General features: G+C 37.1%; 1 protein-coding gene across 2 annotated transcripts in view; it reads left to right on the top strand.

Annotated features, from left to right (window-relative positions):
• The first annotated feature begins 1,870 nt into the window (after positions 1-1,870).
• Positions 1,871-24,580, top strand: part of A1CF (APOBEC1 complementation factor) — a 66,784-nt gene continuing 44,074 nt past the window's right edge. Inside the window, exons 1-2 of one of the 2 annotated variants that reach the window (XM_040976051.1) lie at positions 1,871-1,969; positions 23,245-23,389. In XM_040976051.1, coding sequence (XP_040831985.1) covers positions 23,291-23,389 — 99 coding nt within the window. In that variant the 5' untranslated portion in view covers positions 1,871-1,969; positions 23,245-23,290. Of the gene's footprint in view, positions 1,970-18,429; positions 18,441-23,244; positions 23,390-24,580 lie in introns of those variants that run through there. The other variant, XM_040976052.1, reaches the window with a different exon arrangement.

The raw sequence follows: 24,580 nt of genomic DNA, 5'->3' as shown, positions 1-24,580 counted from the left end.
GTTGGTAGTCCAGCGTCAGATGGCTTCACTGCCTGAGATATCTGGTGAAAGCTGAGAATGATAGAAAGATAATCACATGGCAAACGAGAAAGCAGGAAAACGAGGCCAAGCTTAGCTTAAAAATCAGCTCTCTGGAAATCTCCCAGTGACCTGAAGGCTACCCACAGGGCCCACCTCCAAATGCCATAATTAAATCAAACCTCCTTATTTTAGTAACCATCAATGTAAGATTTGAGGGGAGGGGAGGTGGTGTTAATCTTCTACATGAATTTGGGGGAAACAAACATATTTGGGGAGAAGTTCTGCATGAATTTTGGGGAAGCAGGCATATTAAATATATTTTTGACTTTTTTATGTTTGATGGGCTTACTGGGAGGTAACATGATTGTGAAGTCTGAAATATCTATATAATTTATTGTCTTACACTTTACATTTTTCGGTTTCTAGAAGACTCCTCAGAATCCTACCTTTCGTTTTTTCACCTCCATTCATCACCATTTAAGCACCTTATCACAGAAAAAAGAAGAAGAAACAACCCCTCCTGGAACTGTCAATTTTGCAACATCAACAATTCTGTGCTAGACCAGGCAAATTATTAACTAAAAATTTCCCATTCATTTGGACGCCATACACACAGAAACCAGCTTTCACCAAGAAACCAAATAAGAGCATCTACTTCCAAGGCGGAAATTAAGGAATGTATCATCACACATCCATCTAGCACAATGCCAGAGCAAGACAACCACTCCTGAGTGATTTTGTTAAATCCTGTCTTGCATTACTTTAAACAAAGTATGTGTAAGTGAGAAGTCTCTGGCATTTGAACACTGGAAAATGTAGGCACAACTAGCATTCCAACAGTATCCTTTATCTTCCCTTCCATGTATTTAGAGATGTACTTAACCAATGTACTAATGTGTCCTTCTAGCCGTCTATATTAAAAGAAAAGATTTCTTTTTCCATGCTTTAGTCTAAACAAAAGTGCTCTGGTAACAGTTGATTCCCTGAAAATTTAACTTGACCCACTACAACTGAAGGCCAGTGAGAGCATCCACTAATTATAGATTTGCAGCCTTGTGGTTTAGAACCCCCAAAGCCAAAATTTACTCTAAATCAGGAGAGTTTGTTTCTTCCTGTGTTTAAAATGGGATTTATCATTCTTAGAGGTTTCCTCTATAGACTACAGCTTTTACTAGAGAATTCAGGATGTAGAGTTTGTGTGTTTAAAAATACAATTTCTCTGTTTTGGAGACATCATCAGGCGCTGAGATTTGGGGTAATAAACAAAAGTCACAGCTCTCCTAAAGGCCATGTGTGGCTGAGTGTCAGGCCTTCGCTACCACAGCTCCCTCTTAAAATCGGAATGAGCAGTTTGCATAAAAAAATGTATCCCCTCCCTACAACTGAGCTGGCCTACATCTAGCTACTTGGTTATATAATTACGTGTATTTTTCTATTTATCAGCCAGTGCTTATCTGCACACTTGACCTCAAACTCAATACTTAATTCCATGTCACACAGTGATAAAAAAAAAGTGTAAAACAAAAAAAATCCTCCTTGGTTATGTTATACTGATTATTACTTTGGCATATCAAAAAACAAGAAAGATAACATTTAAAAAAAAAGCTTTATTGCCCAAATTGTAGTGATTTCTGGTTTTTAACATATGATTGCACATGAGTAAAATAGCTTCAAAATAACATTGATGCCTGTTTTAATTTTGAAGCACAAAACAAGAGTAATTTTATATAGTGTGAGGGCTGTTGTGACCCAATTATCTGGTCAAAGGGCTGGATGGATGCAAGAGACAGGGTGAGTTAAAGTTTAACTCCCAGGAATTGTAAACCAAACCTAAAGCCACTGAACCTTTGGAGCTTGGTATGATGATTAGAATATAACCAGAGGGACACGTTGAATTCGCCATAATCAAGGAAACCTTTTCCGGGTGGGGATCTCTGAAATTACTCAGGTATGGTCCATGTGCTTTTTTCTGTTTCAAGTTCGTGAGACTGCCTTGTACTATTGGTGGGAATGTCGTGAAAACAGCTTTTACCCTCTCCTACTACTGAACCTAATTGAGGGAATGGTCTAGTTTGTTTTTGGATGGATTTAACAAACTGAAAACAAGAAAGTACTTAAGAGTGACCTCACAATCTCAAAATGAAATGGTCTCTATATGTTGTTCTTTGACTTAAATGATTTCTGAAGCTAAAAAAAAAAACCAAAACCAAACAGAAATAGATGTACCTGTGATTTAAGAGTGCAGCTAATGCTCTAAGGAATCTATGCTGTGGCCACGTAGCAGGGAACTTTGTAGCTGACTGCCTATCCCAGCTGTAGGATCCTGGAAAATCAAATGTCACTAACAGGAAAGAAAAAACCCACTTAACATTACTGCATATTTTTGAATTTTCTGAATGGGTCTAACTCCTATCACATATTAGACTTCCTACATTCAGATATTTCCTGCACTACCAGAACCACCATAGGAAATTTCTTGGTCAATTCTTGTTATTTTCTCTCTAAATTCTTGCTATTATCTCCTATTCACCAAAAAAAAATCACCTTAAGCTATTCACTTTTGAATCTAGCAAAAAAGGAAAACATGGTCAGTCATGAAAATAACTGGCTTTGAGAGCGTTAAATCTCAACCATGGACCAGCTAATGATTACTTCATTTCCACAGTTTCGGCAACAGTGGATGTATACTCACGTTTTTGTTTTATTCATTCCAAAAAGATCATTTCAACCTAAATATGAGTATATTTTACCTAACAAATCAAACAAGATCTTTAAAAAGAACATTGCATTTCCACCAGAAATATCCTAACCTCTAATTGAATTATTTACCAATGTCAGTTCCAAGGAAAGTGAACTTTGCAGTATGATTTCAAAAGGTATTGTGCATCTCAACAAAGATGAGGAGCATTATTTCTGCAATGTACAGGACTACTGTTTCATAAAGCATCTATTAGTCTATTCTCAATATAATTTAGGAGCATCAAAAATGTTTTACTTATGTCTGAGTCATTATTTAAAATAAATGTTGGGGAGCATGCAATAGGTAGGCTTGTCAAAGTGGAATCAGTTACCCATCAAATAAATGAAGCTTTTTTCCCCCTTGTAAATACAGAAAACTAGGAAAAATACTTGTAGATTCATTCTCAAAGAATTATTATTTTTTGTTAATTGGAAAGTCAGATACAGGGAAAGACAGAGAGGAAGATCTTCCATCTGCTGACTCACTCCCCAAGTGACCGCAGGGGCCAGAGCTGAGCTGATCTGAAGCTAGGAGCCTCTTCTGGGTCTCCCACACGGGTGCAGGATCCCCAGGCTTTGGGCCATCCTCAACTGCTTTCCAGGCTACAAACAGGGAGCTGGATGGGAAGTGGGGTTAAAGGGACATGAACTGGCGCCCATATGGGATCCCAGCACGTGCAAGGAGAGGACTTTAGCCGCTACGCTGCCATGCCAGGCCCAGTAGGGTCATTCTTAAAGACTACTCTTGTTGGGATGACATCAACACTGCCCATTTTATGTAATTTGTACAATGCATTGTTCCAATTTATGTATCACATGTAAAGGTAGAAAGAATGTAGTCAGTAAGTCACTAAAATCATTGAAGAGATAGAAAAACAAATATAATATCATCTGCACTTATACTAAGTTAGTTTTATGTCATTCCACATACTTCTTATACAATATTCAGTGGGTGTGAATAAACTGTACATCAAAAGAAAAAAATGGCCCCATTGTCAAGAATGTTTAGGCAGTGGTTGTCAACCAAGTTAAAACAGTGTCTTGGTACGACATGTGAGTTTTAAATAATGACATTCATAGATTTACTCAGCAGCATATGGCCAAATACATCTCTAAGCACTTTCCACACATTGACATTTTTCCTATAACAACTGTGTGAAGCAGCTACTATTATGAGAAGAAGGAGGCACAGATAAATTCTGTCTCAGCTCCAGGTCCCATAGCAGGTGCTAGAGCCAGGCTCCCCGCCACAAAGTCTGAGTAACCATGATACTATCTTGTAGTTGCAAGTGCTGGGGATTCATCAGGCCCACTAATATGTCCATTCATTTTTGACAACAGAGAAGAGAGCATATTTTATTTGCTAAGTTTGATTTATAAGGAATATCTTCTTTCAGGAATGACTGTTAATATTTCTCAGAAGCGGATGCCTTGCACCCAGATTATGTACAGACAAATGGTTTTTATGGCCCACATCCAGGTTTAATAACAACCTGAATTCACGGAAAGGATCATCATGGAAATCATCACCATCAAACACATCTCAGCAGGCATACAGCCTAGTCAGATTGCACCAAACAAGATTATGCTTGTTGAAGAGACTTTGGAGATTAATCACAGAAAGGACACGGGGCATTTCTCCAGATAGAGCCAGACTGAGTGTGTTTCCAAGACTTCCTGGGTTTGTGGCTTCATGTGCATTCTTTGACTTCCCTGAATCTCAGATTTCTCAAATATTTAAAGGCATAAGAATCTAGAAATAGAGTTGTGTGAGGACTGAATGGGAAGACAAAGCAGGACAAAGTATAGTCCTGGTGCTTAGGAATTCAGCATACCTTTCTTCCTTTCCATTGCCTTATTTGTAACAATCTCCAGAAAAAATTTCCTGCAACTGTCTGAACTTACTCATTAGTGTCTTTTAGTCAAAATGTTACTAAAACAGTTCATATCAGAAACTGTATATATATACATATATGTGTACAGTTTACATGTTTACATATATATAAACAATGAAATTTTGATTACTCATAACTAGTAATCTTACTCTATGAGAAAATCTGTTTTTAATATTAAGACACACACATATTTTTCAGAGACCACTGTTTAAGAATACTCAGTTGAAAGCTAAATACTCATTTCACTCAAACCCTCGGCACACTCTGGCACAGTGTATGTTCATTTCCTCACACAGTTGGTTTTAAGAATCTGTTTCAATTATTGCCTACTAAAATGTTGTTGTCCTTTGGAAAGCTGGGTAGTACTTTGGGTACTATTGCACAACAGTTTTCATTACCTTACATGTTTTTAAATGACTCAATAAGTTCAAACAAGGCAGTATTGATCGTCAGAGGATAAACGCCATTTTGCCTTTTCATGGAAACAGTAACCAGGTTCCTCTAAAGTGCATTTCTAAAAGCTCACACTACCACAGGAAAGCAGGTGGAAAGGTGGCAGTGTTCCTGAGTCACTCTATCCTAGAAACGCAAATCCAGGCTGTCCTGTCGCCTGATACGGAAAACCCAGGCAGTGAAAGTCAGGGGATTCCTGCCGACCAGCTCAAGAAGCATATTGTTTCAGATAGCTAAGTGATAGGCTTCAAAATTTAGTTAGAATTTTTAATTTAATAAGCTGAGGATAAATGAAATTCATGCTCTTCCAACCAAGAAAACAAAAAATTCAAGCATCTCGGTTTTATAAGAATGAACATTTTGACTAAATTCTGCTGTAACTTTGAAACCTGATATTTGACTTTTTATCCTCTATGAAAACATAATGAGATATTACAAATACATTTCATAAAAGCATTTTCCAAGTTCGTGTATTCCAGCAGGGATCAGTACCTGGTGAGGTTAAGACAGTAGCAGTAAAAGGATGTAAGGCAGCACCCTCAGGGTTGTGTGCCAGTCAGAAGGCTAAAGAGAATAAACATATGACAATTTGGCTAGACAGAATGTATAAGAGAACAATTTATAACTCCATAAAATGTCACTTTTAATGGGGTTTGAATGTTTTCCTTCCTCTATCAGTTAAAAAATAAGCCTTGTTTTCGGATACTCAAAGACAGCTAGATGTTAGCCACAAAATTAACTCCTGCGGTTGCTTATTTTCATAGCATACTCTAGTTTATAAGAGAATCTCTTGTAGAATACTTTGTGGGAGTTCTTTAAAAATGTTGAATTTCTCCATAGTAAATTTGATTGGGCTAATTTCTCTCAGGTAGTAGTCATTATTCATCATTCCAACGTTAAGTGATTTAAACTGAAAGAGGTTTCCCCCTACTGTGTTTAGATAATCACAGTGCTGATTATTTGGTGGTCCTTTAGCTACTTTACTGGACATTGACTGGTTCGCTAATCAATTCGAGTGTAGACAGGACAATGGAGACATATAGGGTGCACACAAAGATAAGAGGAAAACTAGTCCTATGTTGGTTCGGGAAGAAAAATACCCCTAAAAATATTTAAATTAGTACAGGCATTGTAACTAGGATGAAGGTAAGGTCCAATTTGAATTGCTTTTCATCCCCAGTTATTTTAGCATTTTTCTATTCAGTTTTTGTTGGGATTCTGTTTAATGCTCATCTTTTTTAGCTGGGCCATTCAGTATGAAGTAAATTGGTTTATTAGATGTAGTCAAATCCTAGTGCCTCTTATTATTTTCAGAAGTCAGAAATCAGAATCCCAGATACCATGCCTTTGGAAGATGGCAGGGATGAAGTGGCAGAATGGTTTTGGCGTATTGGAGAAATACATACCGGGAATTTTCTTCCTCATTTTCTTGAGGATTTCAGTCAGAGCTTCATGGTATAGAAATTCACTGTCAACTAACTGGAATTGGTGCCCTAAGGCTATGCTAATGATTCACATAATAACCCAACTTTAACATCTCCTGTTATGTGCCAGCATTCAGGTCAATCCATTTAATCCTCCCTCTGGAATGGATACTGTGTTATGCAACTTTCCCAACAAAGCAGCTAAGACAGAGGGATGTGAAGAAACTTGCCCAAGGTCACATTCTAATAAATAGTGGAATCAGGAATAAATCCTGTCAATCTGGCACAGACTATCCTGGCAAGGCAGGATAGATGAAAACAGTTTGAGCTAAGGCTTGAATCTAGAAGCAAACTACAAGGACCTTCAACTGTCAGAGGAAAACTACATGAATATCCAGGGATACTCTATTATGAGATATGGAGCGTGAAACTCTATAATAGATATGGAGATATATCTATTATGATATATGGAGTGTAAAACTCCAGCCCTACAGGCCATGCTACCAACTCCCACAATACCATTTTCAGTCCAAGCCCATTTTACTGTATGAGTTTTAGGAGACAGGTTAATTAGACCTGCAGGACTAAGAAGACTATTTCCTTCACTAAAATCACACCCTTCTTGCCATGCCCGGACTCCCAGTCTGACATGGAAGAAACTCAGAAAACTAACTCAGAGGGGACCCCCTACTGAGGAGACTCTGAGGCCCAGATGATGGAAGAAGCATGGAGACATATGGGTCCACATGGAAGGAGGGGGAGAAAGCAGGCACAGGCACCATGAACACAGTGACATGTTAAATTATGGAGGCATTGCTAAAAATACCAAGTCATTGTCCTGAATGATTGGGCCGTCTTACACACAAATGCTGGTTGTGTGTGACGAGGACACAGCACCTCCCATCTGAAGTGTCTTGTCTGAAGAACACATCCTACTCCCCAGGGAAAGGGTAATTGGGCTGTGAGGTCTGTATGTGCTAAGGGAGTTCCATATTTAAACTGGCCTAATTTGAAACTCTGAAACTCAGATGCTCCCTGACACCAGCCTCAGCAGCCCAGTCATTCACTTAGGATAATAGTTTCCAGAACCTCCTTGTTAAAATACTAATTAATTGGCATGCAGACAGAGTAACTAGTCTGGCACAGGCTGTGGGAAGGAAACTGAGGAGTAGTAAACCTTGATGGCAAAAAGACAGGAAGGGCATCTGACTGAGGGAGCAAGTGATGGAAGGGATATGAAAAGCAAGTGTTTGTTAGATCTTTGAGGAAGAATGTTCCTCAAATTTGATTTGGTACTAAAGTCACCACGTCTCTCCTATAGTGTGTAACAGGTCATTGAAACGGGTACAGAGATTTGGACTAGAATCATCCAGGGAGTGATAGTATCTGAACCCTCACCATAACTCTAAAAGAAAAACCATAATACTTAGAAAGTCTTGTGTTTTCACTTCCTCTGCAGAGATAAGCAATGAGGTTTAATTTTTTTAATGATGATAATGCAGTAACAGAGTTGCAAGGGATTTCTTAAAGCTCAGTGACCCAAAGCTCTGATTTATAGCATTGACCTGGCAAAGATCAAAACCATTATATGTTAAAAAGCTCTGAGCCCAGAATACCTAGGTTGAAATCATGGCTCCAGCACTACATGATCTTGACCAAATTCTTTAAAATTTCTGCTTATCTCAATTGGAGTTGTTCTAAGAATTTGACGGAAATTATGTATGAACTGTTCAGGACAATACCAAGTAAGTATTCATAAACAGCTATCACAGCTATAATTCTTATCACACCTGTGTATCATGTAAAGCTGTATAGAAGAAAGTTGGTTGCCATGAGGGGAAAAGAAAGTTGTTCGCTGTAGTACAATGAGGTGGTTGAGAAAGTAAGGCTATTCTTACCACTATCTGGTGGTGCAACTTCGAAACTGCCTCTCCCTAACTCTGCTGCAGTTTTTCAAAGCAGAGATGTGCTACTCTATGTCCATCTGGGCCTCTTAATTAAGTCAGTATAGAATGATTTGTAGACACTTGGGTCATAATTAAGGGCAGCAGAGTAGAAATACAGATCCTCTGCCAGAGTTCAAATCTCTTGGGTTTTGTTAGCTTCACAGTTACAGAAAAGCAAGATCAGTACTCAAAGCCACTTGCAAAAAATGCAGGTGATACTTGGAAATAGGGTGGTTGTTAGCAAAACAAAAATGCAAGCATGGAGTAAATTAGCCTGCTCCAAAATAGACCCTTGTAACAGGCACTGTGACTTTCTGAAAGCTCAAATCCCTGAAGAATAAATTGAGCCAGGGTAGGGAGTAAGGTAGCGGAGAGGGTAAGTGGGGCACCAGGACCGCAGTGAAAGGAATTATGGGTCATGGTCCATTTTAAAGACATGGAGGCTTCTCTTAAGCTCCCACAGCAATTGCTGGATAATTCATCACTTCCTTCTCTAAGGTCTCAAATTTTCTGGTAAGTTAACATATATCATATTAAATTAGAAGCTTATTTAAAAAGGGAATATATTCTGTTTATGTTTTAATTTTCAGACTTAGCACAGTGTTACTCACATAGTTAATATACAACACTAATATTCTCTTCTCTTCAACTAACTCCTGACCATCCATCAAACTGGTCGGAGTAGAAAAAAAATTACATGCTGGACATGAATGAAATACATAGTTGGATAAATTTGACAGTTATAAAACCAAAAAGAGGCCATTAGCTGGCAGAGTGGTAAAATGTGGAATCACATAAAGCATTTCAATAGGAGAGCAATAAATAAATAAGTTTCTCTAAAAATTTACATTAAGTAAATTTAACCATTGTTACGCAGTTAGTGTTGGAATTAGTAAACATCACCGCTAAAGGAAGAAGTAATCATTTAGCTATGATCTGATGGTAGGAGAGATGATAATTAACAGCAGTCAGAATTCAAAGGCAGTCCAACACATCAGGACATGGCTGGCTAGAAAAAAAAGGAGTCACTGAATTTGGTAAGGGCAGTTATGTTGATCCATATAAATTAGCATAAAATTGTAACACATAGCCTGGTTAAAGGGAAGTATAGACTGCTTTTCACCACAACTATCAAACCGACTCAGTGTCATTGTAATAGAGTTCTAGTTAGATTTTACAAGCTTTATTCAAAGGAACACATATATTTCATTTGTCAGTAACTGTCAATCTGGGTGAGAAATTTCAACTTAATTTTCTGTAAATTGGTCTGAGGACATCGCATGCGGACCTAAAGTTCAAAGGTGCAATGTTAACAAAGCAAGAGAGAAAGATATGCGTGTGAGTGTATGCATATACGTGTGTGTATATGTAGAGAGAGAATGTGTGTGTGTATATATATATATTCACTGCCCTTATCAAATCTCTCTCTCTTTCTCCCTCTATATAAATATATCTCCATATATCCCTTTATAGAGGGAGAGAGAGAAAGCAGGAGGAAGAGGGAGAAGGGGCAACAATAGGCTAAGAATGAGTGAAATATAGCATTCCCAACTCATCATAGCTCCATAATACTGATCCTAAGACTAATGAATAAGCAATAATTTAACTTAAAGATAGCTACCTTGTCATTATCACTTTTTCAAAATTATGACTCCTCTTTAAAATTTAAAATATATGCAAAGAAAATCTATTCTTTTCATTAAACTCTATTATTCTAGAATTTCTAAATTCTGACACATTTTTCTCAGGAATCTAGGCATGCTGAAAGAATTTGGTATCATTGACCTAAGGAAAATAATACAACAGCCATCTGTAGTCTGATCTTATGGGAACCAGCACAATGATATGGCCATCAGATTCACTAACTTATGCACAGTCAGGATTCTCCAGAGAAACATAGCTGATTGATGGATAGGTAGAAAATTATTTATTACAGATTAAGTTTTATTATGAAGCACTGGCTTGCATGATTATGCAAATACAAGTTTCAAGATTCACAGTTTGCAAACAAGGGATCTGATGAGTAGTTCCAACCCAAGTCCAAAGGCTCTAGGAGTGTAAAGGGCATTCCAGTTGGTAGCTGCCAGGCAGGAGATGCAAGAAGAGACAACACTTTTTTCTTTTCTTTTTTTTTTTTAAGTTTTATTTATTTTTATTGGAAAGGCAGATATACAGAGAAAATGAGAGACAGACAAGGATCCTCCCTCCACTGGTTCACTCCCCAAGTGGTCAAAATGGCTAGAGCTAAGACAATCTGAAGCCAGGAGCCAGGAGCCTCCTCTGAACCTCCCATGCTGGTGCAGGGTCCCAAGGGTCAGACCATCCTCAACTTCCCTCCCACGTCACCAACAGGGAGCTGGATAGGAAGCAGAGCATCTGGGACATGAACCAGTGCCCATATGAGATCTCAGTGCATGCAGGCTGAGGATCTAGTGGCTAGGCCATCATGCTGAGTCTCCAACATTTCCTTAAGTCAAATGGCCAGGAACAAAGCAAAGGCACAGGTCAAAGCATTAGACAGGCATAGTTGTCCTAAGCTTTGTTGTTCTACACATATCTTCAGTTAGCTGAACAAAGCTCACCCACATTAGGGAGAGCAAACTGCTTTACTCAGTCTACTTGTTCAAATGTTAAGTTTATCCACAAAACATCCTCACAGAAACACCCAGAATAATATTTGGCCCAATGTCACCTAGTGGCCTAGTGATAGTGCCACATCAGATTAAACCATCAATCTGATCTTAAGTGTAGCAGACAGCTCCTCATGTAGTTTGATATTTCCATTTCCATCCAACTATCTTTTAACATCTGCAGTCTCTTTTATTAACACTTTGCAAAATATTTTTAAAATTAAAAAAATCCATCACTTTCTAGTCTCCTGTATTGATATTACAAATCAATGAGGAGAATTCACCGTTTTAGAGTTTCTGATACCCGTGCTAAGCTGAGCACCGCATGGAGGATCATTAAGACAGAGACTTGCTGTTGAAGCTAATTATTAAGGCAAGGAACAAGAGAGAAGTCTCTCACTTGGTGGTGGTACCAACGCCAGCCACCAAAGGTGCATTCACTCTCGTGCAGATGACACATTCATTTCTAACATAACTTGCCGATACACTCACAACACCCACAGGTACTTCACAGAAAAGTTGAAATAGAAGGTGTTCTAGACCCCAGAATTTGACTTTCCATAGTTTTTTTTCATGATAAGCATTCAATGCACTTTCTGAGGACTCATCATGCATACACACACAACGTCACACACGCATGAGCCATGGAGCAGTTGGAAATATCTTAGCCAGGGAAATGGTAGGAAGCAGGAAGGACAGGTAAAGAAATGTAAGGACAGAAAACAGAAAGAAAGTGAAGAGCAAGGCTTCATGAGGTGCCTACCTGGGAGACTGCCGTCAATAGGACTGGAAGGAGGTAAAAAGTAGAAATCCATAGAACTACTTTGACGCTTCATTGTCAACCTGAGTCAATTCTGTCCTGATCAGCTCTCCCCCTTCTAGAGCCTTTCTTACTCTTTCCTTTCTCTACCTTACAGCGTTTTGCTTTCTCTTCACATATAGGGCTACAACAAATAATAAAAAATAAACCCTAACCCAAACCCACATATATAGTGGTAACATAACTACATTTTTGGTTGGTCCTTACTGAAACTAAATGAAAAATTAGTTAAGCCAGAACCTAGTAAGAATGATTGTTTTGTGTTTTTTGTTTGTCTCAGGCAGTTCTAGGTTGATATGTCTAAATGCCAATAATTTTGAAAACATTTACTCATTAGGAATGGTAAGACTATAAACAAAAATGGCAATCTGATAAAATTTGGGATCATCCCTCCTTCTCTCATGTAAGTTTTCCTTTAGTATTTAAAAAAAATTTTTTTAAATATTTTTAACCTGAGTATCCATCTAGTCTTTTTGTCAGGTGGAATGAAATTAATGGCTCTGAATTACTTTGTTTGGACATTTAAGACTTATAAATTAGGACTTAAATTAGCTGTTGTAAACTCAGTTGCATTTTATTTACCACCTGCTGGGAACAGGGGGTGCTTTAAATCACATCATTTCCTGGGCCATTTTCCAGACTAGAATCACTCTAGAGCTGGACAGGATGATGTCCAAGGGCCAGCTGGCAATTCAAATGTGAGGCCAGGCAGGGAGGTTGTTCTTTATCTGCATAGCTGCTATGTTTCAGCTAGAACTGTCACAGCTATTCCCTAGTTAACCTTTGAGCTGGTTTAAAGGGTATGCATTGGTAGTTGTATAGCATTTTAAGGACAGGGCTGTCCACCAAGTTACTGCAAGTCACGCTTAGTGGAATTCACTCAAACTGGACACAACCTCTATTTGAACGGAATATTTTATCAAAAGTTGTTTTTGCAAGCATGATAAAAATTGGAGAAACTCATATGCTTTGTTTTTACTGAAAAGAGAAGGAAATTCATGACATTGATAGAATTTTATAAGTGAACTATTTTGAATCTTTTAAAAACTGAAAAACTAAAAATAATTTAGAAACAACAGAGGTTTAATGTAACATTACTTGCTAAAATGTAAGAACACTTTAGCTAAATATCAAAAACCCATTCATGACAAGATGGGTGTCAGTTAATACTTTCTCTTGTCTTGTGCAATTTACAATTCTGAGCGAAATCTCAGGGATTTAAAGGGCCTCCTGTTGATATTCAAAGGGCATGTTAAGCAAATAAGAATGTGATATTTTTTGAAACAGACAAAATGTATCACTATTATATTCATTTAATGAGAATATGTTAAAATTCAGGTTGTATTTCTACTAGATCATAAGTCATACAAACTTCTAAATGAAAAGAAATTGGTGTGTTTAAAGTTACTTTTTACTCCAACAAAATACAAAGAGTTCCAGAATGTTTGGATTGTTTTTGCAAGAACAACTATTTACAGGCTAAATGACTATGTTTAACTTTCCCAAGAGTTAGAACAACAGTTTTTTAAATGAGATTATGTCTGATTCCTGATTTTCATAGAGTAGAACAATAAAATAGTGCAAGGAGGGACTTGCCTCCTCCCTTCCTTTGTACATGTTGTAAGTATACAGGCCAGACAAAGCAAACACGTATAAAAATATACAACAATAATATTGTGTTATACATCGGCTTGTTTTTTCTCTAAAAAATTCTCAGTAGCTCCAATTGCATTCTTTCCTAATACAGTTTGCTTCTGTTTAAATATTTCTTCCACAGTGCAATCTTCATAGTAGCTTAGGTTTTGCTGTTTTAAGTTACTCTAAGACAGAGAATGATCCCAAATAGGGTAGTACGTGAATTTTCAAATTCAACACACAACAGAATATCAGCTGGCCCCGAACAACACCTTCGAAAAAATAACCATTTCTTAGAAGGTTGTGTCTATCAGCCCTGCCTCCCTAGAAAAAATTAACATCTTGTCTTTAAAGTATAATTACACATTTTAGATGCAATTAGCAGCTTAACTCCAACTCTCATCAGCATTCAGGAAAGAACACAAAGAATTAACGCATGGAAGAGCAGAAGAGTCCGGAGCAGGAAAAAGGAGTTGCGTGAATATTTTCAGTGGGGTCACTGAGAACACGTGACGCCCAACACTGTTGAGCACTGCGAGAAGTCCTTTGCCTTTGGTTCCAAATGTAACCCCATAATGCTTTGCTGTCATCTATCTCTGGTATCCTATCCACAGGCAATGTCTTCCTTTCTGATTACCTACAATCCAGAAACCTAAAGACCAATAGAAATAAGAAGTCTGATCCTGCTAAGTAAAACATCACTGGGTACCCCACGAGGGAGCCACAACCCTGCAAGACACTTCACACTGATCTGTGACTCAGCACCTACCAAAGCCTGCAAGGAATTTACACATTCCAAATGGGTCCAAGTGAACTGTCAGACAGTCCACCCACAGCACTGCTTATTTTCATTTTAGTAAGGAGACCAAATTAATCTAGATCTTTCCATGGCCAAGGGTACACATCTCTGTGTAAGGGGAGAAAGAATTAGCATGGCACTCTGCCTTATCAGCATCCTCGGCACCCAGTGCGTTTCATAGCAACCCTTTAAGGGAAGCAGAGTACATGTTGTAATCCCCTTCCCCACTGTCTCTGTGTGTTTTACATGAGGAAACTGGGGGCAAGTAAAATGCAATAATTAAGGGCACAAACAGCACCCAGCCTATCTAGATTCAAATTATTTCTCTCCCACTTATTTCCTTTGTGACCTTGGGCCCTCAACTAATCTCTCTGTACCTTGATTTATTACCTGCATCATAGGAATAATATTATGCTTTCCCATTTTTTATCAAGATTAAATGACTTTAAAATTTTCTAGATTATCAGATCCATTGTATTCAGTAAATGTTAACTATGTTTCTTAACTTCAATAGGTAGAAAAGGGTCTTATTTTTTAACTTCCTTTTAATTGATCCCTGAGGTCCATAGCCATGTTTAAATTATATGTTTGTAAACTATTTTTTTCATATGAATTGGTTTTTTGTGTCCGGTTTATCCGCAGATTTTTAAATCTTAAAAGTATTGCTTGCATGTTACAGATAGAAATTTCTGTGACATAAATCACAGTAATTTTATTCTGTGACCTTTTTTATATATTTCTAGTAAAGAAGGATGCTATTATTCAGATTTGTTACTTTTATGTAGTCAGATCTGTTAGTTATTCAAGTATAACTGATGTGCTTGGCTTGGAAGAAATTTGAACAAGATTACACAATCCCCCTGCTATCTCTCCTTCTAGTAGTTGCACAATGTGTTTAAAATTATTTAATCTAATTAGCATTTTGATATATGTGATTGGATGATAAAAGAGCTTTTTTTTTTTAACCTCAAATGATTTGTGATTTCTCAGTAATTTGAAATGGAAATTCAAAAAAAGAAAAACTGTTGTTTAATCCCACTAAATCATTTATCTATTCCTGTGCTTGATTTCATTTAAATGTTGATTAGGATGATTTCAATTCTATGTGTTATGGCACCTTTTATCCCACTAGGTGACCTATAAAATCAAATTTGTCAAATTTCAAAATAATTTTATTGGGATTTAAATTGGGATTACATTAAATTAATAATGTGGGAAGACTTGATATCTTGACAATGATAAGACTCAGCCACGCCCTGGGCTCCTTCAGCAGAATAATTTTCTTCACATATTTCTTCTCAAATTTAGTCCATTTTATGTATTCCTTATACTTTTTACTTTTTATTAAATTTATTATTTCTCTTGGAAACCACTTACCTTATAACAGTCCTTATAATACTTTTACTGCTTTGTATAGTTTTATATAAATCTTTCAAAAGCTTTATATAATGATTTTAGTGATAATGAATGTTTCAGTAAGCATGATTTTTGTTGCATGTTTACTAGAGGTTTTTTAATATTGAATTTTCAATATTTAAATATTAGACTGAAAATGTTTAAATTTTTAATTTAAAATATTCAATAGTATATAATATTTTATTGCTGACTTGGGGAGAATTTATTGTCTAGTCAACAGAAGGTAGCACCTTCATACTTACTGTGATGATCAGTCTTCATCTTTATCAATGAACAGAATCTCTCATGTTCAGCATTGCTGTATTCTTATAACAATCCCATGCTGTTTATTATGGATTATTATTATTATTATTATATTTTGCTAATTGTAGTTCATAACGTGTACTCAGATTTGCTATTGGTCTAGTTTGTTGCTTCGTGATATATGCTTGGCTTAAAGATATAGGATAATTCTAGAGCTAATAACATAAGCTTCCATTACTTTTTATTCAAATTATTTCATATAGTAAAGTTGTTTGTTCCTTATGATAAAATTTATCTAATAAAGCCATCTGTATCTGGCCTTATTTGGTAGGAAAACACTGAATATTTTTTATAGAGTCCACATTGCCAGCTTCTTCACATGTTTAACTTACCCTTGAAACAACTTATAAAATGCACATTTTTCTAACTGTATACTATATCTCTGTTTTTCAAATTTTTGGTAAAAACACTCTCTTTTTAAAGATATCTCTGAATCTTTGGTTATGTCCACCTTTTCTTTTTATTTTAAAAGTATGTTTTCCCCTTTTTACCGCAAAGGAATGCTAATATTATGCTTATGTTCTAATTTTGTGAATCAGCTCTTCTATTTATCAAGTCTGTAGGTTTTTGGCTTATTAATTGTATGCTTATCTTTGATTGCTTCTCATTTCTTTTAGTATATTTTATTTCTAGCTTATTTAATTGAATGCTTAGTTATTGTCATTTTTTTTGTTTCTTGATAAATGTAAGCCATTTCTTCAGAATGGAATCTGACTCTAAAGGCGCATTCATTCATTCATTCATTCGAAAGGCAGAGCAACAGCAAGAGTAAGAATAAGGACAAGAGCAAAAGCAAGAGTGATCTTCCGCCCACTGGTTCATTCCCCCAGTAGCAGCAACAACCAGTCTGAGCAAGGCTGAAGCCAGGAGCTGCACCCTGCCCTCCCACATGGGTGTCAGGAGTCAGTACTTAGCCCATCACCTGCTCCCCTTTCATGTACAGCAGCAGAAAGCTGAATGGGAAGTGGAGGAGCCAAGAGTCTGACCTACACTCAAACATGAGGCGTCAGCAGCTGAAGTCTGCATCGCAACTCCAACCCTCAGAATAGAACCTTAAACACACCTTATGATGAAAAGCAGAATATTTTCACTAACACCCATTTATTGCTGCAACTTTAACTTTTTAAAAATAAAGATGAGTAGCACCCTCATATAAAATAAACCTAAAAATAAAAAAAGAAGGAAGAAAACAAGAATAATTTGCTCGTCTACCACCTAGAGATAACCAGTTTGGTTGTTTTAATCAAGGTCTTTATGAATGTAAAATGAACACAAAGTAAATAAAGCCATGCATTCTACTTTCTAACCAGGCTTTTATATTTGGTTATATTTCACAAATATCCTTCTACGTTGCTATATATCCTCCCAGAGTATCAGTTAGATTAACTGTAGTATGGTACTGTTTATTCAAGTGTCTTTAACATTGTAGATTTTTTGGTTACATGAACTTCATTAACTAATGTGCTCCATGGAGAGCAGCTTTCTCTGGTCCTTACTTAGCTCCAACTTTGGATCCCCACCCTCTCTTGCAATGACCATTAGGGTAGCTCCGGAGCCCCCCCCCAAAAATTAGATCAGATAGACAGAATTCAATGAAGAAAGTTTAGTAATAGACAGGAAACAGTCAGCTTGGACTCCCATATACCTTACTAGGCAGGACACAAATTTTAGTTATTCCTCACTAAGGTATTGAAGATTTTTCTGCACACCCCTCCTAAAACTGTTCTGCACCTCAATTGTTAACATATGGCATGTTTGAGTTATAAGCCTGTTGGACTATCCTAAAATTCACGAAGTTCAGGAAAAATCAGGCTTGAATACTATAAGGTGCTAAATATAAAAATGAAAATAGACATGAGACAGCTGAATAGTACCCTATAACCATAATGTACTCCATGAGAGATGACACATATATATAATCTCATAGCCATAAGGACATTTTCCTCTACATATCAAAAGACAAAATAACAATTGCTTAGGCAATATGAAAGAACTCAAGATAATGCATTCAACACTATATTTCTCTCTACCTTAGATAATTGCTAGAAAAAGAGAACACTCAAGGAGAAAATTATAGATGGTAACTGAGTCAACAAACACAAGTGATAAACAAGAAAGCATCTTTATTGAGCACCATCTGTATGCCAACCATTGTGTTGGGTGCTCTCTCATCTGTTACTTAGTTCTTTCAAAAGAATACCATCAATTTCAAATTTAGTATCAATATTCCTGTTCTTGTTTTCAGAATAGGAAACCAAGTCTTAACATGACAATGGCAAAATGGCATGCTTGTCTTTCTCTAAAAATACTAAGTCAAATACAGAGCAGGGTGTTGTCTGTAGTCACAAACAAAATTTATGTTGTACTCTGAAGAGCTTAAACTTTGCATTCTCTAAGCCTTGTCAGTGTGCATATTGAGGCAACTTGAATTAATGCATCACTTATTATTAATGTCTTAACAAAACTACTTCTAATTAATTTGCAGTTCTTTGAGTTTTGTTTGTTTACTATTGCTGATATTTATATAGCTTTCCAAAAGATGCCACATATGGCAACATTGTATGACAACTTTATAGCTATGTTTTGAAACTCTAGATACACTAATATTCTCTACTAATTTCACTCTACTTCATGATGCACCCATATCACCTTCACTAACTTAGAAAATAAATGTACTGCAATCATAACTATTTTTCCAAGGTGAATAATAGAGCTAACTTACACGTATTTTATTAAACAGTACATGGAACATATATTTAACATCATCAGACAAATGTATTTGATCATTCATCTTAAATAAACTATTTCTGTATTAGCTGAAACTCTTGTGTAACATTCTCAGGAGAAAGTCAAAGGCTGAAAGTCACGTCCAAACCACTTGTAACCCTTCAAGTTACACCGGAGCTACATCCAGCCTACATCACACTAAGTCAGGAAACAATAAAGCACTGGGGAAGGACTGAATTCTGTTGGGAGAGTGTCCTATGCAAGGAAGTCCCGTTGCCACACACACCCTGCCCCAATCTCCCTCTCCCCACCACCAATTCCTGAACACCTCTCCTCTGCTTACAAAGCCTGAAATAGTCTTTCTTCCCCATAAAAGTTTAAGTTTTAATTCCCTATGTTTTGTCTCCTTTGTGTCCTTTCTGCCTGTCATGCATGGATACCCTTTCTGCTTTTGCATTTCCAAGCTATTCTCTCTTGACTCTTTAAGTGTGCTTTCCTGTCATATGCTTCTCTAACTTTTGCCTCATGCCATGCCCAACTAATCATTCTGCAAGGCTTGAGAAACAAAACAAAATTTGTTTTCTCACTTTCTTTGCTTTCCTAGCTACCAACTTATGTTCCTCCAGGGAAATCTTTCACCATTGCCATAACTTTCCTCTTGGCTTTCCTCCTGCAATGTGAATCTGCAATTGGGACCGTTTTATGCAGAAGATATGTGTTTCCTGTTTCTAGATCAGGAGTATAATTACAGAACTGCATGTAGGACCCATCTACGAGGTCCGGAACTAAAGAAGTCAGAACAGACTCAGAGATGCACACATCATCTGTTTCCCTGCCACCAGCCCTGAATCATGACGGTCTCGCACATGAGGTCACCAGGGCCAGGAACTATAGCTCTGCTCATGTTCCACAGTGACCTGCAGCAATTTCTACTGAGCAGCCTCAGTGATAAGATATATTCATTGCAGTCTCCCCCATGACTCTTGGCAAGGCAGTAAACCAGAACCCCAGAACCCCAAATTGTAGGCCTTTGTTTTGTTAGAATGGCAACGATCCTATCAACCTAAAACCAGCAAGAAACAGAGAAAAAAACATGTATTCAAATACCAATTTTAGTTTTCATTCTCTTTTCTACTCTCATCTCTGTCATAAATATGATGCCATAAAAATGAATTCTCACATAAAGCCAGCTCATTCCAGGATAGAATTTTTTAAAAAGTGATTGGAGAAAGAAAAACAATAAGTGTTAGGATATTATATTTCGATTAATTTTACTTTTTCCGAACTTGTTTCTTTTAATGAGAAGCCAACTTGAAATACTGAAAAAGGGCGACCTACAATCAGTAAAATATAAACATGACATATTTCTGCTTTGTGAGCATTTTTCCATTTCTTAACTTTCTTCTTTTTAAAATTATTTTATTCATGTAAGTTGAAAAAATCTCATGTATTTCACAGTACAGATACAACAGCATGGTGATACGCCACACCCTACCCACACTCTGCCTACATTCCTAACCCGCCCTCTCTCTTCTTGATGTCTTTCTGCTGTTTTTGTTTTAAATTTTTGCAGTGACATGCTTTTGTTTGGCTTCAGCATCCTAGGCCTGACACTCCATGAAGACAAGGAATTCAATAAACAACCAGTAGGAAACAAACACACAAAAAAAATCAAACACTGTTCCTTGAGAGTACAGGAAAAGGCTGTAAACAATTTTGCTCATAGAGAATACATTTTACTGTATTCTACATTTTAGGTAGCAGAGAAGTCACTGATATTTACCCAATCGTTGATCTAAAATCTCTTGCCTGTCTCCAAAGTATCTGTTGCTCATGTAGCATAATGTCAGTTTAAACCTGTGTAACCTGGGAACAGCATGAGCCCTCTCCTTGGGATGCTCACAGTTTAGTGAGAAGGACACGAAAGTGGATCGTGATGCTATTGTACGCAGCAACATAGGGATGTGCAGGCTTTGGGGAAACACTGGGAGAGGGACATGTCACCTACGGAAGCTGTCATCCCAGAGCTGACAACATTTCAATAATTAAGGAAGAATTATTGATGTGGTAAATTCTGAATTTTATTTTTATTACCTGATTTTCACTGATTTGCAATTATGTTGAGATATCATTCAGATTTTTAAAAATTAATTCAAGGAACACCTGAGTCAAAGACATTTCTGATGTCAAAACACCTTTAATCACTTTTTACTAATTATTAACCAAAACCAAAGGTACATTTTTGCAAATAAACATGGATTTCACCATAAACTGCTAGGTTTTTCATGGAAAACATGAAGTTTTGCATAGAACAAACTGACAAGCTGGTCAAAAAACTATAGACTTTGCTTTCAAAGAGCTGGAAGGCACATGTAAATATCCCATCAGATTTCATCTACTGCTTCCCAGCCTTTGTGGATTTCACTCTGCACAGTGTGGAAGTCTGAGAGTGTTCTGATCCAAACATAGTTGTAGCAACATTTGGAACAAATGCAAGATTTTGTCTTAGAGGTCAGTCTTTGTGTGTAAATATTTTGTACTTACCTGTCTGTTCTAAAATAATGTGTATTGATTTGCAGACATTTCTATGACTATGTTTAACAATAATGTAGGATTATATGCCCAATATGTCTTTCACCTTACCTCTGGGTTACTCAGAACTGTGAACATCAATTAAGGTACTAGTCCCAGCATGGATAACTATGCACATATCAAAACACTAGTAGAAGAAAGAAGTTTTCTAACTATCTCGGGAGATACAAATCAAGATTTTTTTTTAAACCACTGCATGTTTCTAAGACAATGAAGCTGTAAGTTAGCATATCAGCAGGCTGCCCATAAAACACAATTCCTTAGAGCTAGGTAGAAAATAGAGTTGGCACACAATTGGCACTAACCAAATTTGTTCTTGAAACAACAAATGAAAGCAAACTGAAATGACCTGGGTTAGAGGCAAACAAGAACTATCAGAAAGGTCAAAGGCAACAGTTCAGGAACGTTTTTAAATTCTGTTATTTAGAAAGGGAACATCTGTTACTGTCATTGTTAATAACATTGCTATTATTGCTATTACTCAGTTATAGTGATTGTAGCAACAAAAAACCTTTCAAGTTGCATTTTTTCTGAAATGATCAACTTCACTTTTCTTGGTCAGTTTCCCATATTATTAATTCCCTACTCATTCTGAATCTATATGACAATAACAAGGTATGTGGAAGAATTCAATGCATATGACATGAAATTTACAAAAGGATCTACAAACATATGAGAGCTGGGTTTCATTTGAGTCATTGCAGAATGCATTTCCTCTGTCCTGGTTGGCAGAGCCTAGGCAAGCACAGGGAAAAATCATTTCAAGAATCTTCGCTGAGTCACTCACCTGCAAAGCAGCCAGACAGCCAGCCTGCAACCCTGTGTCCCTGAGATCCTCCAGGACCAACAACAGTCCAGAATCTTCCAAATGGCTGTTATCTTTGTCTTGGGAACCTGTGGATTTAAGTAACCATGACATTTAGTTCACATCCCCAAATCAGAGCATGTAGAAAACATACTGTCACAATTGCGTATCTACATATGATCAGGAGTGGGAACCTCTTTTCTATCAAGGGTCATTTGGATACTTACAAAATCACTTGTGAGCCATTCAGATTATAAAACTTAAAAGTTAGTCTGTTATAGATTTAACAAATTTGTAGTTCCACCTCAGTTTCCTAAGCAGGGTCAAACCAAATGATTTCCTGGGAGTTATTCAACCTGTAGGCTGGATACAACCCCCTCAACAGAAACACATGTCTATTTTAACTTTAATCATTTCTTTGATTTTACAAAGGGTTTCTATACTCTTGACTGGTGTATGGAGCATATGGTCTGAGTATCAGTAGTCTTTTTTATGGTTCCCATTGAAAGAATTCACTGTTCTTTTGTTCAGACCCACGTAGATTTGATAACAGGGCATTTGCACATCTGACATCAGCACACTCTGTGCTGAACATTTATCTTTGGAGAGGAAGTAGGCAGCTGTCCTGGGGAGCGTGAAGAATGGACAAATGAGACTGAATCTCAGAGAAGCTTGATGCACTCAGTTGGTTTGTCTCACTAATGGTGTTCTCTCACATCTGTAAAGATCATCATTATTAGTTATCATAATTGAGGAGGACATTTACTGTCATTTTCCATTGGAATAAGAACTACAGATCTGCATTCTAATTAGGGAATGTATGTTGTTTGTTCTTCTGAATTTCACCTGGAGTTGAACTTTAAAAAAAAATCTCTTTTAATGAATCCATTTAACCTGCCTTGTTCATGTGCAGCTATTATTTGCTCCATTTTTCATGACACGCTGATAGACAATGTTTCCTAAAGTTAACCCTCATGAGATGGTCAAGTTTGGACTTGATGATAGTAATTTACTTAATTTATCTCAAATTTGGTTTCAGTGAGCAACCCTAATTAAACCTGATTTTTTGCTGATAATCACTGTCAATGGAATCAAATCACAAATCCGGGGATGGATTGAGCGGCACCCAGAAGGAAGCAGCCCTCCGCGCACTGGTCCAGCGCACAGGATATAGCTTGGTCCAGGTAGGAAACTCCTATTGCACATGCTGAGATTGACCCCTGAATTCACAGAGTGATGATAACGTTAGTGTCCTAAGATGCAAATTGTGAACAGTCAACATTGCATAACTCTTAGATGACATATCCTTTTCCAAAAGAGAAAGAAGCTACATTTCAGCTGCATGGGTGAACCTGCCAGGGATGTTCTTTCTACTCTGGGTTGGCCTTTCAAATTTAATTTGATAATTGAAAACAGAATTAGAGACCATCACAATTTTGAAAGATTATTTTAGCACATGAAAATATAGCCGGAAATCACTTTCATTAAAAAATATAACAGAAAGCAAACTACCCAACATCACAGAAACTAAGATGCAGAAGGATTTCTAGATGCAGGATCCTATACGCAAACATTTGACAGTCTGTGTACTCAAGCTTATTTTTCAGAATCCCCACTTAACCAATCTGGGAAATATAATGCTAATGTCTGCTTATATTTTACATTTTGAAAAGGAAAAAAAAAGGGTTCTAATTACAGCAATCAGTTTTTAGAAATTATGTATATATTAGTATTATTTTATGAGAATACTTTTTAAAAATATTTATTTATTTTATTGGAAAGTCACATATACAGAGAGGAGGAGAGACAGAGATGAAGATAATTCACTTCCCAAGCAGCCACAATGGTCAGAACTGAGTCAATCTGAAACCAGGAGCCCAGAGCCTCTTTCAGGTCTTCTATGTGCATGCAGGATCCCAAGGCTTTGGGCTGTCCTTGACTGCTTTCCCAGGCCACAAGCATGGAACTGGCTGGAAACTAGAGCAGCAGGACATGAACCAATGCCCACATGGGGCTTACAAGGGAAAGGTTAGGTAATTGAGCCACTGTGTCAGACCTAGTTAATTACATTCTGCATCCTAATAAAAAAATGTTATTTAGGTTTTTATTTATTTATACCAAACATAGAGTATGAGAGATAGAGACAAAGAGAGAGAGAGAGAGAGAGAGAGAGAGAGAGAGATCAAGAAGAACAAGAAGGAGGGAGGGGCAAAGTAAAGGCATGGGGGAGTGAGGGAAAGATAACCTTCATCCACTGGTTCACTTCACAAATGATGGCAACTATGGCTTATCCAGGGTGAATTCAGGAGAGAGAAAATATCAGTGTCTCCAATACAGGTTACAGAGCCCCAAGCACTTGAGTTACCCACTGCCTT

Source organism: Ochotona curzoniae, unplaced genomic scaffold (assembly GCF_017591425.1).
Source record: "Ochotona curzoniae isolate NIBS_2020 unplaced genomic scaffold, NIBS_Ocur_1.0 contig_2692, whole genome shotgun sequence".
Classification (NCBI taxonomy): domain Eukaryota; kingdom Metazoa; phylum Chordata; class Mammalia; order Lagomorpha; family Ochotonidae; genus Ochotona; species Ochotona curzoniae.
This window is presented reverse-complemented; position numbering and strand designations above follow the sequence as displayed.